The sequence below is a fragment of the Oryza brachyantha genome, chromosome 6 (assembly GCF_000231095.2).
Source record: "Oryza brachyantha chromosome 6, ObraRS2, whole genome shotgun sequence".
Taxonomy (NCBI): Eukaryota; Viridiplantae; Streptophyta; class Magnoliopsida; order Poales; family Poaceae; genus Oryza; species Oryza brachyantha.
Genome location: NC_023168.2, coordinates 7,285,542 through 7,309,422, shown reverse-complemented (window position 1 = coordinate 7,309,422; position 23,881 = coordinate 7,285,542). Strand labels below are relative to the sequence as shown.

The 23,881-nt window shown below is 44.9% G+C and overlaps 1 protein-coding gene and 1 pseudogene across 1 annotated transcript; one reads left to right on the top strand and one right to left on the bottom strand.

Moving 5' to 3' along the window:
• Nucleotides 1-3,612: 3,612 nt before the first annotated feature.
• Nucleotides 3,613-11,284, bottom strand: LOC121054688 (annotated as a pseudogene).
• Nucleotides 11,285-20,347: 9,063 nt separating this feature from the next.
• LOC102712139 lies at nucleotides 20,348-23,582 on the top strand. Its single transcript, XM_006665003.3, has 2 exons — nucleotides 20,348-21,243; nucleotides 22,038-23,582. The coding sequence occupies exons 1-2, from the start codon at nucleotides 20,363-20,365 to the stop codon at nucleotides 23,521-23,523; spliced, it is 2,367 nt and encodes a 788-aa protein (XP_006665066.2). The 5' UTR covers nucleotides 20,348-20,362; the 3' UTR covers nucleotides 23,524-23,582.
• The last annotated feature ends 299 nt before the right edge of the window (nucleotides 23,583-23,881 follow it).

Below are 23,881 nucleotides of genomic sequence, written 5' to 3'. Positions count from 1 at the left end.
AACTACGTCGACATGGAAGAGTACCCTGTTAAGTTCACCTCTACTGTTCACCGCCATCTGGTAGGGTTTCGTCACGTTGGAATTAGAATCAGTGTGGTTGATGAGTTATCTCCTTGTGTTATCCTGAAATTAATTCCAAAAAGAAATTGATTTGGTCTTAATTTGGTTTGGTTTGATTTGATTTGGCTGTCTTGGGTGGGGTGAGCTAGTTGCTTGGTTTTGATCTACTATGGTGTAGGAAGAGTTAATTCATTTTTCCCACTCTCTACTTTCATTGTTATCCATCTTCCAATTTTCCAATGTAACACAAAAATACCTCCTGCCACAGTGTAATTTGTATGTGTGCTATAGGGTACTGTGGACATAACTATTAGGACAATATTGCCAAAACAAATTTGATAAGATTCAAGGCCATAATTACTTCTCCCCTTGTTTTTCTTCGGAAAATTTAAATCTATCTTATTCTCTATTTGGTTGCCAAACATATTTTTTTCATTGCTTAGTTATCATTGGTAAATATTGCTATCCCAGTATCGTTAACACGTGAACATTATAGTGTAGAATTAGAAGAGGAAGGGGAGTTGTAGAATGAAATTTAAATATAAAATGATTGTTAGGACAATAATACTAGTATATTTTTGTTAACGCTGAAAATAACAATCAACGAGCACACATGTAGGCCTGGGAAACAATCTTAGACCGTTCGAGTGCAGGACCTAATTCTTAGAAGTACCGGGCATGCCAGTCAATTTGATCCTGTAACTGACAAGATATAACATGGAAAACAGTTAATCCTGAAATCGCTATCAGCCGGACAGCCGATACTGACAAGATATAATATGCCTGCTTCTTTTATCAGCTTTATTTGCGTCATCTCTGCTTCGGTTTCTGAATTTATCGGCCGGTAACCCGATGCCCCTTGGGCGAGGGAGTTCGCTTCATCGTTCTTCTCTCGAGGAATATGGGTCAATGTGATTTGCTTGAAGTCCCCTAGTAATTCTTTAGCTACTTGATGGTATGTTTTGAGGACGTCGTCTCTACACTCGTATTCCCCAGACAGTTGCTTGATCACCAATTGGGAATCTCCCATGATTTCAACTGCTTCGGCACCTATTTCCTTTAGCAGTTCTAACCCCTTGATCAATGTCTCGTACTCGGCCTGATTATTGGTCCGATACGGCTTGATTGTGTATGCAAGCTCGAAGCATGCCCCCCGAGGCAAGATTATCATCAGGCCGATGCCACATCCATGTCTGCAAACCGATCCATTGAAGAATACTGTCCACGGCACGACCTCGACATAATCGGCTTCCTTGTGATGTTCCACTATGAAGTCGGCCATTACCTGTCCTTTTACTGCCTTGGCTGATTCGTACTTCAGGTCATATTCCGTTAGTGCCAGGATCCATTTACCCATCCTTCCCTTTAGGACTGGAGCCGATAGCATGTATTTTATCACATCGGCTTTGCATACGACCGTACATTCGGCCGCCAGCAGGTAATGCCTTAGCTTGGTGCATGAAAAATATAAGCACATGCATAATCTCTGGACTTCTTGGTATTTGGTTTCGGCATTGAACAACTTTCTGCTCAAGTAATATACCACCCTTTCCTTGCCTTCTACTTCGTGGATTAGTACTGAGCCGATAGTTTTCTGATCAGCCGACAAATAAAGTTTGAAGGGTACCCCTTTTTTGGGTGGCATGATAACTGGAGGGTTTTTAAGTATTCTTTGATCTTGTTGAACACCCTCTGGTGGCTCTCCCCCCACGAGAATTCTTGATCGGCTTTTAATCTCAGTAAAGGAGAGAAGGTTCGATTCTTCCGGATAGGTTTGATATGAATCTCCGGATGAAATTAATCTTGCCGATCAAGGATTGTAGCTTTGTTTTCTCTTCCGGGGGTTAAGTGTCATTTATCCCTTGGAGACATCCTTGAGTTATTTCGATTCCTTTCTCATGCACCATGAACCCCAAGAATTCTCCAGCCGACACGGCAAAGGCACACTTGGTTGGATTCATCTTTAGTCCGTATTGCCTTGTTCTTTCCAGCACGCGCCGAAGGTTGCCCAGGTGTTCCCCCACTGTCCCAGATTTGACTACCACGTCGTCCATGTAGATTTCCACTAGTGAGCCGATCCATGGAAGATGTAGTTCATTGCTCTTTGGTAGGTTGCTACGGCGCTTTTAAGTCCGAATGTCATCACGACCCATTCGAATAAACCAATTGCCCCTGGGCATCTTAAAGCCGTCTTGTGGATGTCTTCTTCTGGCATGAATATCTGGTTGTAACCGGCATTGCCATCCATGAAGTTTATCATCTTGTGCCCGGAGGCCGCGTCTACCAACTAGTTGGCTACTGGCATTGGATATTCATCTTTCGGGGTTGCTTTGTTCAAATCTCTGAAGTCCACGCAGACCAATAGCTTGTCGTTTTTCTTGAGCATGGGGACTATATTGGACACCACTCTGCATACCGACAAGGCCAGATGAATTTGGCATCGTATAGCCTAGTGATTTCTGCCTTAATCGGTTCATACATTTTGGGTTTGAACCTTCTCGGTGATTGCTTGAAGGGCCGATAACCTGGTTTAATCGGCAGCCGATGTTCGACGATTGATCGGCTTAGACCTGGCATTTCGTGATATTCCCACGCAAAACAATCCACATACTCTTTTAACAATTTTATTAATTCTTCCCGGAATTCCGGGGTCAAATTCGCACTTATGTATGTCGGCTTGGGCCTATCTCCCGGTCCTATGTCTATTTCTTCTAGCTTGTCGACATAAATCCTTGGCCTAGCTTGCCATCTAAGTCATCTACTGCTCTGGTTAGGGTGTTCACTGGGACTCCTGATCGCGTATCGGCTGGATCCTAGTGTCTGTCCGATACGCTCAGAATTCCCCCGACCAGGGTTTTCCGGAGATGCACTCATAGCCTTCTGCTTCCCATGTGGGAAGATCTGTTGTGGCTATGTTAGCTGACCTATCGGTGGCCACCACTTCCACTTGATCCCCATGCCATTGCATCAGGCTTTGATGCATGGTGGAGGGAATGCAGCAGTTAGCGTGAATCCAATCCCGGCTGAGCAGCAGACTGTAGGATCCTTTCCCATCGATGACGAAGAACGTAGTCGGCAGCGTTTTGCTTCCTACCGTGAGTTCTACGTTGAGGCATCCCTTGGCTTCTGAAGAGTTGCCCCCGAAGTCTTTGAGCATCATGTTAGTCTTGATAAGATCTTCAGGGGTCTTGCCCAGCTTTCGGTAGGGGGAGTACGTCATTAAATTCATCGTCACGCTGCCATCGACTAGCATCTTTGCCAACGGCTTTCCATCGACATGCCCCTGGATATAGAGCGGTCGAAGGTGCCAATGGTCCTTCTTTGTCGGCTTCTCGAAGACGGCCGGCTGTGAGGGTAGCACAAGCTGAGCTGTCGCCTCTTGTACCTCGTCATCAAGCCAATCGGCCCTGAATTCTGCTGGTAGAATAACTACCATGTTCACATCGGCCGATGGTTTGTGGACTTCTGACTTGATGCGCCATTCTTTGTGTGTCCTCTTGGGTGTCGTCGGCTGTTCCTCTGAAGCTTATGTTGGCGAAGCCGTTGCAGCCGTCACTTCTGATTCTTAGTGAACAAACCGCTGGGACACCACTGGTTGGGTTTCATTGGTGGCAGCTGCTCTTGATCGTTGTAGTACTGGCCGATCTCCTCCTCATCGTAGTCTTCATATTCTTGTTCCCGAGGACCTAGCCTGCCGTGTACTGTCAAATGGCGTCGTGGTGGTGCTCTTGACCTCCTGTGGCACGATTGTCGGCTAGTGTAATCCCGTTCTTTGGGGTTGCATTCTGGGCAGTCTTCTTTTGATGGCAGCCGTATCTTTTCTTCCCAGCAGTACTGAAAGAATGGGCAATCCCAATGATCGTCGTATCGGGACGGCTCATCACGCCTTTGGCTCCTTTCGAAGCGCCGATTGTACCTGTTCATCATTGAAGTAGAGGTGATGTCGTTGGTACCCATGTGTCTTCGTGAGCTGCTGCTCGACCCGTAGCCCAACCGAGGCTGAACCATATTGATGGGGAGTGGATGCCCGTCAATCTTCATCGGCTTCTTTGTATCCTCGAACTTGATGCGACCCTGTTCGACTGCTGCTTGGATTTGCCGCCGGAAGATTTGGCAGTCATTCGTGTGTTGGGAGACAGAGTTATGCCATTTGCAATACTTCTTCTTTTTAAGTTCTTCAGCCGATGGTATGACATGTCCCATCGGCCGATAGCTGGATGTGTTTTTCTTGTAGCAGGAGGTCAAAGATTTTATCGGCCTTGTTAACGTTGAAGTCGAACTTTTCTGTCTCTTTTGCTCCCTTGACCCAGGGGAAACTCACCGGCTTCTTGTTCCTAGTCCACTCCGTCAATCCTATGTCGGATTCTTCAACATCAGAGTCCGGCGATTCCTCGGCCAAGTATGCGATGTGGCGTTGGAACTTATCCTTCCTGGCTTCCTGGTATTGGATCTCATGAGCCGATATTTTCTGCACGAAGTGGGCTAAACTCTCGAATTCTTGTGCCGAGAATTTCTCTCTGATCTGGCCTAGCAAGCCTGGAATGCCAGTTCGGCGAGCTGTTGATCACTTAAGTTTGGCTGATAGCATCGGCTTCTCACGTTGCGGAACCTCTAGACATAGTCATGGACCGACTCGTCCATCTTCTGCCTGATATGGTGAGATCGGTCAGTGTCATCTCCTGTACTCCCGCGAAGAAGTATTTGTGAAATTGTTTTTCAAGATCGGCCCAGTTCCTGACCGAATTTGGAGGTAGAGACGAGAACCAGGTGAAAGCCAATCCAGATAGCGATAGTGGGAAGAAGCGCACTTTCAGTGCATCTTCAGTCGATGCTTCGCCGCATTGAGCTAGGAATCGTCTGACGTGCTCAATGGTTGATGTGCCATCCTGCCCCGAGAATTTGGAGAAATCCAGTACCCTGTACCGGTGAGGTAACGGCACCCTCTCAAACCACTCTAGGTACGGGTGCCGATACATGGTTGTTTGTTCTCTCGGCCTTAGGCCGAAGCGTTCCTGCATGACTTTGGCTATGTGGTCCGTCCATTCTTCATCTCCGAACTACCCTCTTGGCACTGGGTCAGGTTGACAGAATTGGTTTTCATACATTGGCTCTTGCCGATGGGGTCATGCCGGAGGCGACTGATACTGCTGGTTGTCCCGGTAATAGGGATCAGCGTGGCGAGCGTTCCTCGGTGGAGTCCTCTCCTGGTAAGGTTGTCTTGGTCTTTCTGGGATCTCCTCTAAGTGCACATGGGGATTGTGCGGTATCGGCTCATCCTCCCTTGGGTCTCTTTCATCCCTGTACTACTGATACTTTGGTCTTTCCCCATCTAGGAAATATCTGGGCCCCCTTTGTTGTGATTCCCCATCGAGAGCTCCATCGACCACCTGCCGGATCAGTCCCGACAGGGTATTTACCAATACCCCCGATTGGTTGATGAGGGCATGGTGTACTGCCGAATCTACCATGTCCTGTAGATTCGGCTGGTTCTCTAGGGGAGGATCACTACCTTTCCCTGTGTCTCCTCCTTTCAAACGCTCTGAACTTGGTGTCGGTAGCTAAGACTTCTGCACCGGGCCACCCCAAATTATGCTGAAGGACTCAAGGCACAGGTTTTAGAACTTGTCCATGTGACGCTGTACTAGGGACCGTTGTTCATCGGTGAGGCTCTCCCAGGTGATAGGGAGAATGTTCTCCGCGCTGACTTCCTTCACGGCCATTGCTGTTGTCCACCTACGCTTGACTGACCTGAGCTGGATTCTTGACACGTGTCCCACTAGGCGTGCCAAAAATATGTTGACGCTGAAAATAACAATCAACGATCACACACGTAGGCCTGAGAATCAATCTTAGACCGTTCCAGTGCAGGACCAATTCTTAGAAGTACCAGACAGGCCAGTCAGTTTGATCCTGTAACTGACAAGATATAACATGGAAAACAGTTAACCCTGAAATCCCTATCAGCCGGACAACCGATACTGTTTCAGGACCCTAGCCGATAGACTAATCGATTGACTTTATAGGAATTTGATGGTTACATTTATAATATGTCCAACCGACTAAATCAGGAGCAAGATAAACACCAGATAAGTCAATCGGCAAGTTAATCTTAAGAGATCGGACTTAACCGAGACAGTCTTAAGATTAATCGGCCAATTGGACCGCTCCAATATTTATCCCCCGCTAAATCGTTAGCCGATGTAAGACTAAACATGGAATTTATACAATAAACTGGAATGCCAAACTAATTATTCGCACAAAACAATAACGACCGACGACATACGTGCCTAATCCAGACCTAGAAGATCAAACCTAATCGAGACAGTACAGATCTAAGCATAGCCACGCATATAATTAGATAAATATTATAGTATGCAAATAATGAGATAGCAAATCAGCACAATCCACCAACTAATACACTAAACTCAGCCGATCGGACAGATTTCTACTACACCGAACATACATAGATCAGACCTAACCGAGACAGTATGCAGTCTAGCATAATCTAGCCATAGAAACATGAAGATCGATAAGTTTAATCAACCAATCAACGGATTACTCAAGATAATGTTGGCTCAAATTCCAGCGATAAGCCTCTACGAATTTTCGATTCAACTCGATAACATAGATCTAATAAACCAGATTGATCGGATTGAACCGAGACAGAATCAGGCTGACTAGAACAATGCTACCAGGCAGAAAAGAAGAACTCGTAGAGACTTGAACGAGTACTAATACTACTTCAAATCATCGTAGATCAAAAGTAATAATAGAACTCAGCCCACCGATCAACAAAGCAGAAGATCGGATTTAACCGAGACAGTTCTATCTTAATTGATCGACGGGTTTTGACGAACTAGAACTTACATCGCGAAGCTGACAAACCCCGCGCCGAAAGCTCAAACACGTCGAAGGTTTGAGGCGATGCGCCAAGTTAGTTTGATCTGGAGATATCTTACAATGACCCCGGGCCCTTCTATTTATAGCCCCGGGAAATAACTATCCGGATAAAAATCAGCTACTACCTAACTTTACATTATTCGGACTCTAATTAAATAACGAAACCTTAAACAAACTTCAGGATAAAATCTAATTAATTTTCACGGACTCACAGTTAAACACCGAACCTATCTCCAACTTCTGGGTTCAATCGGACTCCCATCCTTGTCCGATTTGGCCTCCATCAGCTGCAATCCCTTTGCGTCCAGCTTACTGTTTCCAGCCGATTTGAGCTTTCTTATCCGATTCGATCTTTAACCGTGTTTCAATCAATAACGCCCATTTGTCAAAATTTGGCGTTAACAATTTTGTACCGTCACTGCCATGTGGTGGCTTCGTACCATGCCTCCCGGGTCCTCTTTGGCCTAGCGTGTATATAACTTTTTGGCCAACAAATTTTAAAAGCCATATAAAAAGTATACTATATAATTTTAAAGATTTAAACCTAAAAATATATAAACATTAGGTTGAGCAGGGTAACTCATAGGCTTGGCAACGGGGCGGGGCGGGGCCAGAGATGGCAAGAACGGTCCCTGCCCCCAACAAATTTCCCCGTCCTAGCCACGAAGACGAAACAGGAGAAAAATCGCACCCTGCCCTGTCCTCGACGCATCTGGCTCCGAACAAGGCCCCGTTGGCCCCGGAAAAAAAAATTCCCCAATTCAGTTGCTTACTTGGCCGGAGGTGGCGCATGGGCGACGGCCGGAGAGGGAGCACAGTGGTGGCGCGCGGGTGACGATTGGAGTGGCGGGGCGGGGATTGCACGTGGGTGGCAGCGACCGCGGTGGCGTCGGTGTAGAGTAGCGGCGGCATGTGGGTTAATAGGCTTTTTCGAAGCTAACAGGTTCTCCGCTGGTTTATTTCCTCCCTGTGGCCACCCTAAAATTTTAGGATGTGTTTAGTTTTAGGGATGAGATGGGTTAGGATAGAGCAACATATTTCTGACCCTGTTTGGTTTGCGGATGGGTGGGATTGGTTGGAACCGAAAGAAAAATATTCTCCTTAGATCCGGGTCCAATCCATCCCTCTAAATCGGCTTGATCATCTCATCCAGGAGGCAACTGCTCTCCTTCCTCAGCTGCTCCTCTCCTTGCCTTTCTCACTGGTTTCCCTCCCTTGCTGACTTGAAGTAGCGACTGTGGTGGAAGGGCCGGCGAGCCCGTCCCCTTAGTGGCCGTGACCTCGTCTGTAACATGCTCGACACACTGGTCTATCCCATCCTATCACTCTAACCAAACAAAAAAAAAGTCCAACCCATCTCTCTAACTAAACAGAAAGAATAGGACGAATCCATCCTACAATCTAGGGATGGATCCAATCGATACCACCTCGTCCACGAACCAAACACTTAGAGCGCGTTGTCATCGAATCCCTGAGGATGAAAAGTACGTTTCCAGTCTCCGGCACGTTGGGGCAGGTCGCGTCCTGGGCGGGGTTATTTCACATTTCCACCCCTGCGCGCCGGCATCGTTTCCCCTATCTCGGCTCAGAATTCAGACTGCTCGCCGGATTTTAGAACGGTTATCATCACTACCACCGCAACAAAAACTGGCGGCGGCGGCGGGAGCAAACTGTCCTCCGGGAACCATCGCCAGGAAAGGTCATCGCAAGAAAAAAAATTCGCTCAGATGATATATAGCTACCAAAATATACAAAGCACACGTGTGTTGCCAAAGAGCAACTCTCCGGTGCATTTTACTTATAGTATTATATATTTTGTAATTTATTTTTTTAATAAAGATCACAATAAAAAGGATGATATTACCCCTTCAAATTTCTAGTACACCTAATATCGTTGATACAGCCGTCGAATAAAAATAGATCAACGGTATGGATTAAATTCTACTACAAGTAAAATGCACCGGAGTCGGAAATATTGGCAATGCAAAACATTCCTAAGTTTTGGCGGTGCCAATATTTTGGCATGGTAGCAAATCAAACCAACTTATTATTAATACTTAATACGATGATAAGTAAAAACATGCTTTGTTTATTGTTTATATTTTATAAGCATGTGAAATATGATTACACGTGTGCAAGATCCTAGCTCTTAGAACCACTTGTGTAATAATCTAAGATTCACAAACTTCTCTGAAAGAAATGTACTGGGGCAAAACCCTTCTAGAATTGATTCTTTAATCAGAAAAATATCAAATGCAGTTACAAAAAATCATAGAAGCAAGCTGAATTGTTGGGAAAATAATGTTTCCTTACTTTTGAAACTTTTGGTTTCTTAAAATTGGGTAAGGGCTTTCATAAAATCCAGAATTGAATAGTTCCACAATGAATTATAAAGGACTTAATTTATTTATTATCAAGGATTATAAGCGACTAGCCAGCTATTTTATTGTAGTAAAAAAACATATATAAGTAAACAGAGAAACCAGGATGGATAGAGTTACAAAGCAGATTTGGAATATCTAAACTCCCTAATATGGCTATTTCCATGTAGTTCTAACAGGGGATGTTGACCTTCATGCTCTTTTTATTAGGTTCTCTATTTTTTGACCGAATCTTGTGAACTGCAGCACAAGATAGTGCACCTACAACAAACACAACGAAATATCCAGAAGATTCTGACCTCATTCTGGCACCAGCCATATAGGCTAGCAGGAGGCTCAGCATGTTGAACACAATCGTTGTGTTCATCACCTTTAACAACCAGTGCTCTCTTACCAGTTTCTCTTGTAACAACATGCATGCTGATAACAACAATGGAGGCCACGAAGGAAACAGAGTTGCTGTAGAAGAAGATGAGGTCACGTAACCTTCCGTTGTCGTGCATAACCGGGTTACCTGCGGCATGCCCATTTCTGTTGCCCTGCCACACACCCCCAGAGGCCAGCCTGGTAAGTAACACTTGCAGCCAAGACTCCTAGCAGCATCAAGTATTTGTGTGTGGCGTGCTGCTGTTTTGATTCATCCTTCTCTTTCTTGTTAGACTTCTGGGATGTTTCTTCTTGTTTTGATTTCTCAGTAGACTTGGACATCTTTTTTGTGACATCCTCACCTTTTCTGGCATGGGACTGACTTGCTCCGCCTCCTGATTCCATATCTTTATAAGAGGAGCAACCTCTTGCGCCTCTTATAAAGAACTTCATTATTTTTAGAAGAATCCATATCACCTCCATCCTTGTTGTTGTTGCCTCCGTCTTTCCTCCATGTGTCCTCATCTTCTAGTGTGAAGAACAGAACATGAATAACCACATAGACTAGGACAGCTCCAGCCAAGGCAATGACATAAATGGATGTGGTCACATCTCGGCAGCTCCCAGCAGAGTATGCACCAATGAGGCCAAACATATCCAGAATCATGATAAACTGTAGTATTTCATGCTTGAGCATAGGCTTATGCTGGACGAGGATGATGATGACCAAGGACATTGCAAAGGCTATTGAGCTGCAGTAAAAGAATACCTTGTAACGTTCTGGTTGCATGGATAGGAGTACTGGATCACCTGCCTCATGCCCATTCCAGTTCTCCTCCCAGACGCCACCTGGCGGGACCAGTCCAGCTTGGTATGTCACAGTTGAGACAAGAGTGGAAAGCAGTACGACAAGCGATTGAGCCCTCTTCAGAATATCATCTTCCTTGCTTGTGTTACCACGTTGCAGTTAGGAACAGTTTATGGTTTCCATCAAGTTGTCAGAATTAGGAGCATTACCTGCACCGGTGCTCTTTTTTGATTTCTCGGGCAATGAAGTAAGCACAACCTGTACCAACATATAGACAAAAACGAATGCAGACGTTCCTGGCTTTCAGCACATCCCGGTTGGTTCCAGCAGCATAGGCTCCCACGAGGCCAATCAGATCCAGCCCCATGGCCACCCGCAGTGGAAACACAGATGTCCGTATCGGTGGCATCCATTCGTGCAGGATCGCAAGGGTGAAGATGAGGATGATGACCACAATGGACAACGCGAACGCAGCCGCGTTGCAGTAGAAGAAAACGAGGTACCGGTGGTAGTGGGTATCCCGGATGATGGAGTCGCCTGCGAGGTGCCCGGCCTCGGTATCCTGCCAGACACCCCCCGGCGGGTTGAACCCTGCAGTGTATGTCATTGTGGCCACCTCAATGGCCAGCAGCAGGAGGCACTTCCGCAACTCATACTCCAATGGTGTGCCTTCGTTGGCGATGTATTTGGATTTCACTGATGATGACTGTTCACTTGCCATTTGGAGTTTAGGTGCCAATGCCTTAGTGGCAAGAAGGTGCTTCAGCATGCATGGATTATATAGAGATATATGTACATGATGATAATCTAGTGTAGCAGCTTAATGGAGACTTGACCACGGGCTGACTTTCTTCCAATTAATTCTCACCCTTTTAAAAAAAATTACGCTGATGATTCTTTTCAAGAAAGGGAGTGAAGTTGACTGATCTCATCTTGCTTACTCCTTGGTTCAACCTTGCAAGATATGTCTAGGATCTTGGAGCCACTTGGATATTTTATATGGTCTTGTGATCTGGACTTGTCTATACTTTATTTGACCAGAATGACTTGGGAATTTTTTTGTACTCTTCTGCGAAGACTGCCTTGAAGTCAAGATTTAAACTTTGGCACGTTTCTATTTCTTAGTTAAGTTTTGTAGGTTCAAAAGTTTCTCCCCTGTGTTGACATCCAAAAATTCTATGGCTAGCAACAGCTACTTGATGTTCTTTTAACGCGAGGTAAATCACAAAGTTCTTATCACAACAAACCATTTAACTGTGAACTGTCTGGTACTATATATGCTAATGTGCAAGTATGATATGCAGGATACAAATGGAAGTGATTCTTAATTGAACTTGGAGAATGCCAGCAAAGCTCATGTTTGGTAAAACGACCAGTGTCTTCATTTCAGCTTCTACTTATCGTCTGATGTAATACATGTGTATAAAGTTTGATGTAAACTCCAGGGCGTCTACTTGTTTTCTGTAGATTCGTATACTTCCTTTACATCCGAGATGTGTTTATCTGTACATGTTCGTTGTACAAGTTTATAGATTGCAACAGTCACTAGTTCAAACATTGTATAGAATTTAATGGATCTACTTATCGTTTCTCATGCATTAATGCGTATGCCAGTACATTGCCTTGACACTTGACAGAGGAGAGAGTAGAATCCTTTATATTACACAATAATGCAAGTTGGATGTGATACAAAAAATAAAAACAAGTTGGATCTTAGATGTATATGGTGAAGACTGAAGAGTCAACTAGAGCAAGTACCATAATATATCTATCCCAGTATCCAGGACTGCTCAACAAGCTAGCAAGAACACAGAAAAATTATGTTTTGGGTTGATGGAACGAAATGATGCACTAAGCAATTATGTTGAATATTATGGCCTTGCTAGGGCTCTAAACTTTAATTCCTAGCTCTAAACTCTCACCTCAGTGTGAGCTAGCTCTCGGGATCTAGACTCTAGAGAGTAGCTTAGAACTGTTTGGGTGAATAATATTATTGAAAGAGAATTCTAATTTATGTCCAAACTCTCATTTTAGTGTGAGCTAGCTCAAAACTGTTTGGCTTGTATGGTTAGCACTAGAACTACGGAAAGAGATGAGAGTGTATGTCGAAAAAAAATGTTTTAGGGACACGTGAATGGCAATTTACATAACTACATCAATAATTATAGGGTAATAGGTCTTTCAGGGTAGAGTGGAACTATGGAGCAGCAAAAAGCTAGCTCCATCCTTGTAGTTTACTTTTTAGAACAATTCTACTAAATACGTTTAAAAATATAGAATCTATATCGTTTGGCATTACTCTGGTGCTTTAGGTAAGTTGGAGTTGGGAGTTAGAGTTATGCCAAACAGAGATTGCCTGAATTGTTTTATTGGTAAGGAATTATTTATGGTCATTACTGAATTGTTTTATTGACCAAGGAGTTCTTTCTAAACTTGTGATCATACTGAGTACGTTCAATATACATATATATCGTCTCTAACAGCGTGCAGAGAGCACACAGTGACAGATTTTTTTACTCTTCTAACGAGGTTAACGCATACAAATTTCTTCCCGCTGGAGCCTGCCATGTGCACTGGACTCACACCTGCCTATGGCCGATGCATCATCCTCAGATGAAACCGGAAGCTAGTTAAACTTGAAAATTTTCCTCACTGTCCGTACAAACAAACAAAAGTTTTAAAAAGATCTGGCTCACCATACAATCGAAATGGGCCAAATTTATCCCATCTTCAATTTCTGTGCGGCCCGAAATTAGGCACCTTCGAATGGTAGTTGACGGAGGATGTTGACTGGGCCAAAATTAGACGTGTAGATAATAATACATGTATAGGCCGAAATGGCCCACTTCTGGTATTAAACGGACCGATGTTCATGGGCCGACAAGAGCGACTAAAATTTGGCCCATTAGACACACTGACCCGTAAAATTTGGCCCATTAGAGAGAGACTACAGCAAGCGATATCGTGCGCACGGGACAGATTAGAGACACCAAAACTCACATCTCCTCCCACCTCCCAGCGGTCGGCGTCACGTCATGCTCAACCCGGCCTTCTTCTCCCCAGCGGCTGCCTCATGTGCACCGCGTGAGCGCGCGCTCTCCCTCGCATGCACGAGCTATGACATACTACATCCGTCACTAAAAAAATTTATTGATTTTTGTCAGTTTGACCATCCATCTTATTTAAAATATATATAAAAACATAAATAAAATTAGTAACACATAAAATATTATTCATGTTTTGTCATCTAATAACAACAAAAATATTAATTGCAAAAAGTTTTAAATAAGACAAAGAGTCAAAGATTGTATCAAAAAACTAAAAAATGAATTTATTTTGGGACAGAAGGAGTATAACATGCCAAATATTATTGGGAGATGATGTCCATTTTCGTCACCGTGTGCCGCACGTCTTTCGCCTCCACGCTTATATGTACCTCACATATGTTACCAGATGATAATACTTGGTATGATACCAAATGATATCACTTGGTATTATCTGGTATCGTAGCATCGCGTGACAAAGAAAGCTCAAAAAGATGCATGTATCACATGGTATCAGGCGGCTCGTCGTACTCTCACCGTCGTGTGCCGCACGCCTCCTGCCTCCGCGCTCAGATGCGCCTCACGTATGATACCAGATGATACCACTGATACCAGATGAAATTAATTGGTATCATCTGGTATCATAGCGTCACGTGATAAAGAAAGCTCAAAAAGATACAGGTATCACATGGTACCAAGCGGTACCGTATGATTCTTTAGCCGGTATGCCGTGGCATGTCACATCAGCTGTGGGGCGCCGCTGTGGCGAGGCCACCGGCAAGCTCCACCGGCGTCGTGGCTGCGAGGTCCTGCCACAGCGCGGCGGCCGCCGCCGTCGCTCGTGGCCACCGCCTCCTGGACCAGCTGGTTCGCCGCCGCAGTAGCGTTGGTCGCCTGCTGCAGCTGGGAGGAGGAGGAGGATGAAGAGGGGAACCGGGGAGTGGTGGCAGCGCCGGCGGAGGCCGTGGCGGCGACTGCGGCGTGGGTGGGGCGGGCTGCACGGGGGCGCTTGCAGGTGGAGCTGCCGATGGGGATGTTTCGGAGCGAGCCGCCGTGCATCCAGTAGCGGCGGCAGGACGTGGATCGCTTTTTAACTACCCCGTCCCGACAGCATGCCGTTGTATAGATTTCCATACTAGAAAGAAGCGTTAATTATAAATGGACCAGTTTAGTTATTAGTGATTGTAATCATAAATTTATACTTAATACCGATATTAATTATTTTTAATAAAGATTGATGTGTTTTAGAATGAATGATTGTATGTGTTGGGTGCCTCGTTCGCATGTACAACACATTTTAACCCGTGGAGTTTTGCCACGAGTAATTAAAAATATATTAATCATTTATGAGGCTAACCAAATATTTAATTTATAAATAAAATATGATCAAATTATTAATTATATACCATTGGTAGGGTCTTGATTTTATAAGAACAATGGTTCAAGAATTACTAAAAATGGATTTACATTTTAAAATACATGTTGAGACAGTTATTCCCATACCTAGTTTAATGTATAACACCAATTTTATTTATTAGTACATTTTTAGGTTTACTATTGCTTAACCATTGGATATTAATTTCTTCATAAATAAAATTATATTTATTAAGTAATGAATTTAATATCGCCGGGAAGATTATGAATTTAGATAAATTTAGGTTTTCAAGTTTCACTCAAATTAGATTTAAAATGAATATGTTATGCTTATTCTAAGATTCAAATTTGAATTATTCTAACATTTGTGAAACCATACTGTTATTAATTAATTATTTTATCAGAATTCATATTCATATTTAACCGTGACTGACAAGTGGGGCTGGTCGATCTCTCTCTATCTCCTATCTTTTTCTCCTTATTCCTCCTGCCTGTGGCCGAGCAGGGCGGTATACGGCGTGCGCCTGGGCTGGGCGAGGGCACCGCGGCGACAGGCAGGGGAGGGCGGTGGAGGACACCGGTGACCTCCCACCGACGGATACGGCTCACAGCGGCGGAGGGAGAGGAGGGAGGAAGGGGAAAGAGAGGGAGGGAGAAGGGCTTGCCGGCGGCGATGGCAGCCGCGGTGTGGTGACAGGAAGGGAGGATGGCGGCGGCGGTGGGGTAGCTAGAGGAAGGGATGGGTTCGGGTTCTTTTTTATAGGCGTAGGAGCGCACGGGTGTACACACACGGGCGCGGCGCACAGCTAAGGCCGGCGACCCAACGATGGCGACGCATGCGACGGGCGCGAGGAGCGTCGACGCGGGTCGTCGAGTGGCGCAGGCGACGGCCGGGCAATGGGGACACGCGACGACGTGTGGCGCACGCACGCGGAAGCGGAGCACAAGGGGGTTGCAGCATGGCGTGGCGCGGTGTGGGCAGCATAGACGGCGACGTGCGCGGCGAGCGGGGCATGCGTGCATACGATGCGCACACGCGGGCGATCGGACGACTCAGGCGTAGAGCGTGGGGCGTGGGGCGCGGCGAGCGCAGGGCTCAGGGAGCGACGCCGATGCGCGGCGCGGGCAGGGCACGGCGACGACGACGACATGCGCGGCGCGGGGCGCGAGGCTGGGGTGCAGCGATGCGGCGACAGCGAACGCTGGTGTGGCACGGGCGACAACGGAGCGTTGATGCAACGGTGTTGTGCGAGTGAGCTGGAAGCCACCTGCCCGCGCGAGGGAGAGAGAGCAAGAGGGAAGAAGTGAGAGAAGAGAGAGAAAGGAAAGAAGAATGGCATGTTGAGTAAGGATGAATTTTTTGAATTTTGAATTTTATTTATTAAATAATTTACCAATTTAATTTTGTATTTTAAAAAATTACAAAACTAACCTCCTGCCGTCCTCTAGGAGGACGGAAAGATGACGTGGCAAACGGTCACTAGGTCGCAACGAACGGTCCAAAACGGCGGCACAACAAATTTTGCATTAGGCCCTTTTCGCCGGAAAGGGCCTAATTATAAAATTTGCCGTGCCGCCCGGGAATTTTTCTATTGAAACGAGAATTTTTTTGATCGAACCGCGGTTAGATACGTATATGAACAACATATGTAATTGCTTGATCACAATTACTACTATAGCTTAGTGGTCAGACCAGAGGTTGAGTCTTGATAGCAGCATATTTTATTTGATTTTTTTTCGGGCCGGTAAAAATAGGAAGAAAATATGCCCTATGAGGATTCGGGTCTTCTAAATAGAATAGAAGAGAGATAGTAACCACTAAAAAATTACCGGGTGCCACGACAAATTTTGCATTTAGGTCCTTGCCTCTTTTACAGAGGGTGGAAATGGCCTATGCAAAATTTGTTGTGCCGCCGTTCGTGGCGACCGAGTGTCCGTTTGCCACGTCACCTTTCTGCCCTCCCAGAGGGCGGCAGGAGGTTAGTTTTGTGATTTTTTGAATGTAAAATTAAATTTGTAAATTATTTAATAAATAAAATTCAAAATTCAAAAAAAAAAGTAAGGATCGCCTGGCGGTGCACATCAATGCTTGGATGAGCGTCCGTGAGCTGACAGGGGGCACATTTCATGAGCAGTAAGCAGCGACGCGTGGCACATTCCTGGCTAATCAATTTGGCCTGGTTTCATATTATAGAGATATGTACAGCAAATTTTGGAATGTACAACTATAGCCTATGACAAAGATTGGATGGACCAAAATTAGGACTAGCGCACAAGACACCTCTTGGCCCAAATTCAGCTCACCTTATGGTGATGGGCTAAATTAGACTAGCATTATTGTTTCATACAAGCTGAAACTGGCCACCTAATATTGTTTAATCCATGAATGCGTCCCAGGTGAAATTACCAATGATGATTTCACTTGCGATTCTATAAAAAAAATGGTGCTTCATAGACAAATTGAAGCTGAAAATGGGACAAAAGGAACTACATTAGGGCTCAACTTCGGCCATCAAGTGGTATTCGATGGACTGAAATTTATCGGCAAAATGTTGGTCTAGGTGAAAGTACAGTCTAGGCTCTCTAATGAGATTTGGATGATTGAGGACCGGATCTGTGTGGAAGCACAAAAATATAATAAAATACCCATTGATAACTAGATTAACGCCATGTTTTTTAATATAACATTTCGGCGGATTGCCATTTAATTAATTTATTATTAGCTATAAAAAAACTTAAAAAATAGATTCATATAGACTTTTTAAAGCAACTTTTATTATTTTTTAAACAAAAACACATTGACTAACAGTTTGGAAAACACGTGTGTGAAAAAGGAGAGATCATTAGTGGTGAAGTCGGGGGAAGTATGTGGCCTAATTAGGGGTGGACAGAAAGCTCGTGGCTCGTTAGCTCGCTCGACTCGTGATAAACTCGGCTCGGCTCAACTCGGCTCATTTTATTTTTCTAACAAGCCGAGCTAGCATTTTAGCTCGTTAGAGATAACGAGCCAGCTCGAGCTAGCTCGTGAGCCTAACGAGTTAGACCAAATACACGTGATTCGTCAACGTTCACCCCGAAATGCATGTATTCAGTACTTTATAGTTTTACCATGTGATTTGTTGGTTTAAACTTTAATATTTACATACAATTTCATATGATTTATATATTTAAACTAAAAATTTGCTTGTATAATTTTTGTTTAGGTTCACTCTTTATCCATGGCTCACGAGCCTGACGAGCCAGCTCAAGCTTTGTAACGAGCCGAGCCGAGCCAGCTCGTTATCTAAACGAGTTAGACCGAGTCGAGCCAAGCCGAGTTGGCTCGTTATCTACCTCTAGGCCTAGTAGGAATGATAAGGTTTATAGGGTACTATTGAGTCGTTTTCCATTAGAGCCGTCTTTCTCTACAGTCTGGACTCACAAGAACGAGTTTGCTGTCTCGGTTGCAGCAGCGAACAGAATTTGTACGAGTCAAGTATATTACCCCTTCTGTCAGTAGCCTGTTTACGAATTTGTCCTACGTCTTAATTTCACACAACGAAACTGACCATCATTAAATTAACTAACTCTCTAGCCCTTCGCTGAAGCTTCATGTACAACTTGTCACTTGACTTGACTTCCACGTGTCAACGTGCAAAATTCCAACATTGCACCGGCCCCATGATTAATATTATTTCCGTACTCCGGATAAATGTGTTCCGTCATATCATTGCGCTTGCTTCATCAGTTAATAGAAACGCCCAACGTTTTGGACAAGATCCGATTAAACATTTTTATTATTAATGACTTTAAACACTTGGTTAAGGACATGAAAGTATAAGGACATAAAAACTCCATCTACATAAATTTATCTTGAATTTAAACACTTAGTTTAAGGACATAAAAATTTAAGGGCATAAAAATTCTATCTACATAAATTTATCTTGAAATTTATATATGTTCAAAATCTAACGATCTTAATGTAATATAAATATGATTTAAATCGATCACGCCAAGAATAGTACATAGCTCGGTTGGCAGAAATGTGTCACCAAGGAGTGGACAACAAGCTCAAATCGGCTGAAACTCGTACTCCTAATGAGTCAAGTTGAACTTAGTTAAGCCAGCTCATGAGGTGCTTGTTTAGCTTGTTTTCATATGCTTATGACTTCTTAAATAATGCTTAAGTAAGTTCATTATATATATTATGGTATTCATACATAGTAAAATGATAAAATTTAAAATTATAAAGGTAATTTAAATGAGATATTTCTTTTTAAGGATCCTAGGAGCTTAATGAGCTAGCTCGCTAGCCGAACCAAACCGCGCTAGGCTTTTAGTTAGCTCATTAAGATTAACGAGCTAAGCCAAGCCTTGTTAAGATAATAAGCCCAAATAAACCAACCTAGCTCATTATCCATCCCTTTGCAACAATGCCACGAGCAAGCAATAGGACTGGTTTGTATCCTTATTGACGGTAAGTTTTTTCTCAGTATCACATATTTTTATTGCTTCCGAACTATTTAAGAAATAGTTATCTATCCTCTCTAATCCATACTCTGCAGGGGCGCTCCAGCGATGGGTCTAGGAGGCTCCATCCCCCACACGTTGAATCCCCCATAAAATAGGGGAGAGGAGAGGGGGAACAAGAGGGGAAGAGGTAGTGGAGGAAGAAGAAGATAACCAGCCTCTAATAATCCATTGGTTAAAAAGATCATCCGTGATCCATATAGTCCATACTTAATTATATAGGCTCGTCATAATGTTTAATAATTTTAGAAAAAAACCCGCACTTTAACGTCTAAAAAAACAAAAATCAAGTAATTTGAACGAAAAGAGTACACATAGACTAATATATTAATTGTGCAAATGTGATATAATCAAACCTCCAACACTAATAAAGTCACATGAGAGCTATGAACGCGCGTGCCCTTGTGACACAGCAGATATATATATATATATATCGTACGCACGTATTTCGTATCTGACCTAGCTTGGAGCTAATTGGATCGACAGACCCATAGTTTACGAATGAATTGATGATCAAGATAATAACAACCAAAATTGCTGATCATGTGGACATCGATCGAATATCTTGCTCTTTAATACACAGTGCATGTTGAGCTGCTCGACGACGACAGATTAAGTCAAGTCTGCACTAATCCACTCTATATATATGGGAGTGTGTGCATGCGTACAGCCATATCATCTTCTTGCAGCATCGATCCATCTAGAGCTCAGTGAGATCGATTCGATCGATGCAGCCAACAATGGCGCCGCCGCCGGTGCGACCTGCTGCGGCGGAGGAGCAGCCGTGGGAGTACACCCTGCGGAAGTACCTGCTGCTTCTGGCCACGCTGGTGGCGACGGTGGCGTACGGCGCGGGGTTCAGCCCGCCGGGCGGTGTCTGGCAGGATAAGAGCAATGGGGAGCTCCCCGGCGACCCCATCATGAAGAAGCTCTACAACGGCCGCTACCTCCTCTACTTCTACTGCAACGCCACCGCGTTCGTGTCGTCGCTCGTCGTCATCGTCCTCATCCTCCTCTTCGCCATGCTGCACGAGAAGAGGGGCATAAAGATCACCGTCATGCCGCTGCGGGCGGCCATGGTGCTCGACCTCGTCAGCCTCATGGGGGCCTACGCCGCCGGGACGTGCCGGGACGCGGTCACGACCAAGTACACGGTGGCGCTCGTGGCCGCCGTCGTCGTCTACGTCGTCGTGCAGACGGTGCTGGCGTCGCTGCCGGCGGGGGAGCACGACGGCGACGACGAACACGTCGTCAAGGAGAAGTCCCGCAAGGTCCTCCTGCTACTGGCCACGTTCGCCACGAGCCTCACGTACGTGGCCGGGCTGAGCACGCCGGGCGGCTACTGGTCGGCGGGAGGCCCCGGGCACAGCGCCGGCGAGGCTGTCATGGGGCAGCTCCACCCGGCCCGCCTCACGGCGTTCCTCCTCTGCAACACCACCGCCTTCGTCGCGTCGCTGCTCATCATCGTGCTGCTCCTCGACCGGAAGCTCCGGGACGGGACGGTGCGCGCCTGGGAGCTCTACGGGTGCATCGTCGTGTCGCTGGCCGGGCTCGTCGGCGCGTACGCCGCCGGCAGCTCCAGGGCGACGCGCACCACCGTGTGCGTGGTGGCCCTGGCCGGCGCCGTCCTCGCGTACATCGCCGTCCACCTCGCCGCCGTCGCATGTGCCGCACGTGTGCTTCGGGACACCGGCATGTCGGACAAGCTTGTTGAGATGTACTCTTCTACTATTGTTATGTCAAAGCAGCGATATGGTCGCAGGCAAGCAGTCCAAGGATTAACCCCGCCAAGTGATGACAGGTACATATACACAGAAACATATTTACATTAACTTCCCATTGTACATATTATTTAAATTTGGAGGCTGTAATTATCTCACACAGTGTATATTCTTGGGAGAAATTATACGTTACTTGCAAAAGAACCCGGAATACTAAATTAGTACTTCTATATATCTGATACTTATACTTATAGGTACTGAAGTATTACAACAGAAGTAGTGTACCTCGTGATATTTTTTTTTAAGAATCGTAAAATTACTTGGTACCCGGTATTTACCGTTAACCTATAGAAATGTTTCACAAATTAATGCCAGTAAACGTGGTACCTTGTTTATCTTGTCAGAGATATATAGCTAAAAAAAACTTATTGATGCATTTAACTCTAACAGTTTTGCTATGAAGTTATTAGTGACATATTTTTCTTATTAACTGTCTGTCACCTACACGGTATACAAGTCATGGACTGAACTAACACGTACAAGGTGTAGAGTAAACTTGCATATTTTATTTATATAAAAACAGATTTAGTACACAGATAAGCGATAAGTTTCTGTTTGTTTCATTTTTTTATTAATTCTATGAATCTAGGTGCATTATTATGCCTATGTAGGTCATATTTTTATTCATATCAATAATAATATTGTTTGTTCTATAAAAAGCATAAAAAGGTATGAGTAATTGGATATTGATCTAGTGGGTTAAAAAGTTATTGATATGTTAAAAAACAAGTCAATTGACCAAAAAATACATATACTTTATGATTTTGTTACATGAGAGCCATAAATTTTTTTCTTCTCTTGTTGCAATGAATAGGGAGATACAACAGAACCAAGCTTTGGAGAAGACCCGCTCTCTAGTTCTATTGCTAGCTACTTTGGCAGCAACCGTTACATACCAAGCGGTCCTTGACCCACCAGGTGGTTATTGGCAGAGTATTGAAGGCCACAGGGATGGTGACCCAATTCTCCTAACAATTAATGCTACTCGGTACAAGGCATTCTTCTATTTCAACTCAACTGCTTTCGTGGCATCCTTACTCGTTATCATCCTGGTGCAGAGCAAGTCCCTCCTTAAGCGCCATGCATTGGAAGCAGCTATGATTCTCGACTTATTCGGGCTCATGGGTGCATATGCAGCAGGTAGCTGCCGAGATGCAGGTACCTCCATCAATGTCATGGCCATAGCCGGTGCTGTTCTAGTGTACGTGGTGATCCATGTTGTGTTCTGCACATTAGATCACAATGATAGCACCACACCACTTGAAGATAGTGGGTTGTTGGAGAAGAGGCGCAAGAGGTTGCTCCTTTTCGCGATCTTATGTGCGACTATCACCTACCAAGCTGGGCTAACCCCACCAAGCGGTTGCTGGTCAAAAAATAATAATGACGGTCACCTTGCAGGTTATCCGGTCCTCTTGAGCAACTACCCACGCCGTTACAAAGCCTTCTTCTATTGCAACACGACGAGCTTCATGTCATCTGTTGCTCTTATCATACTCTTGGTGAACCCAAATTTATATCGGCCGGCCATTCACAGCTACGCACTCTCTGTTTGCATGGTGGGTGGCATGTTTGGCCTCATGGGTGCCTATGCCGCCGGAAGCTCACAACATTTGCGGACATCTATCTATGTCTTTGTGTTGCTGTTCGTTTTCATGGTTTTACTTCTTGTAGCATTTGCCGTGCACAAGAGATCTCAGGGCATCCAAGGTCGAAGAACCAATGAAGGACGACAAACGACGGAAACTAATGAGGATCCTGACAGTGAGCGTAAGCAACACACCAAGCGCAAATACCTTATGCTGCTGGGGATTCTGGCAGCAAGCGTGACCTACCAAGCTGGCCTGCATCCACCGGGCGGTGTGTGGCAAGATGACAAAAATGGACATGAAGCAGGAAATGAAGTCTTGCGTGACAACCAAACGGCACGGTACCATGCTTTCTTCTACAGTAATTCCACTTCGTTCATGGCATCTATTGTCGTCATCGTCCTGCTGTTGCCCGAGTCACTGAAAACGAATATCAATGAGTGGCTGCTGAAGGCGATGAACACGACGATTATTCTTGACATGATTGGGCTCCTGGTGGCCTATGGAACCGGTTCTAGTAGAGATTGGGAGACGTCTGGGTATGTCATCGCCATGGCCGTCTTTGTGCTGGGCTACATTGTAATCCGCGCTACGTTGTCGAAATTGAGCCAAGGTGGCAAGAGAAACAATGGCCAGCGTGTTGCTTGTGTGGATGCTGAGTCCCAAGGACCAGGAAATGGTTTGCATCCGGCACGAAGGATCTATGGGTGATTCCACAATGGACATATGAGAGTGTACTGGTGGTGAGATGCATGCATTGTCAGCCAACATTCTACGGACTAGCTGAAAGTATCAAGCAAACTAGCAAATGGTGTAATACTAAGCTTAGTTTTTCGTCATTTCCCTATGCATGTTTTGTGTTCTGTGTTTCTTTGTTTTCTTTCTTTCTTCTTTTCCTTTGGGTCCAAGTGAGCTCGTGCTATGTTTGCTGCTCACTGTAGCGTTCACTTTGTGTCGTTTGTTCAGCACCCTCTCCATTCAAACATTGTTGTTGGCTAAATAGCAATCTACGTGGACTATTTTTATTTTGTTTTTAATGCAAGGATTTGAAATTTCAATATAAGGAGAT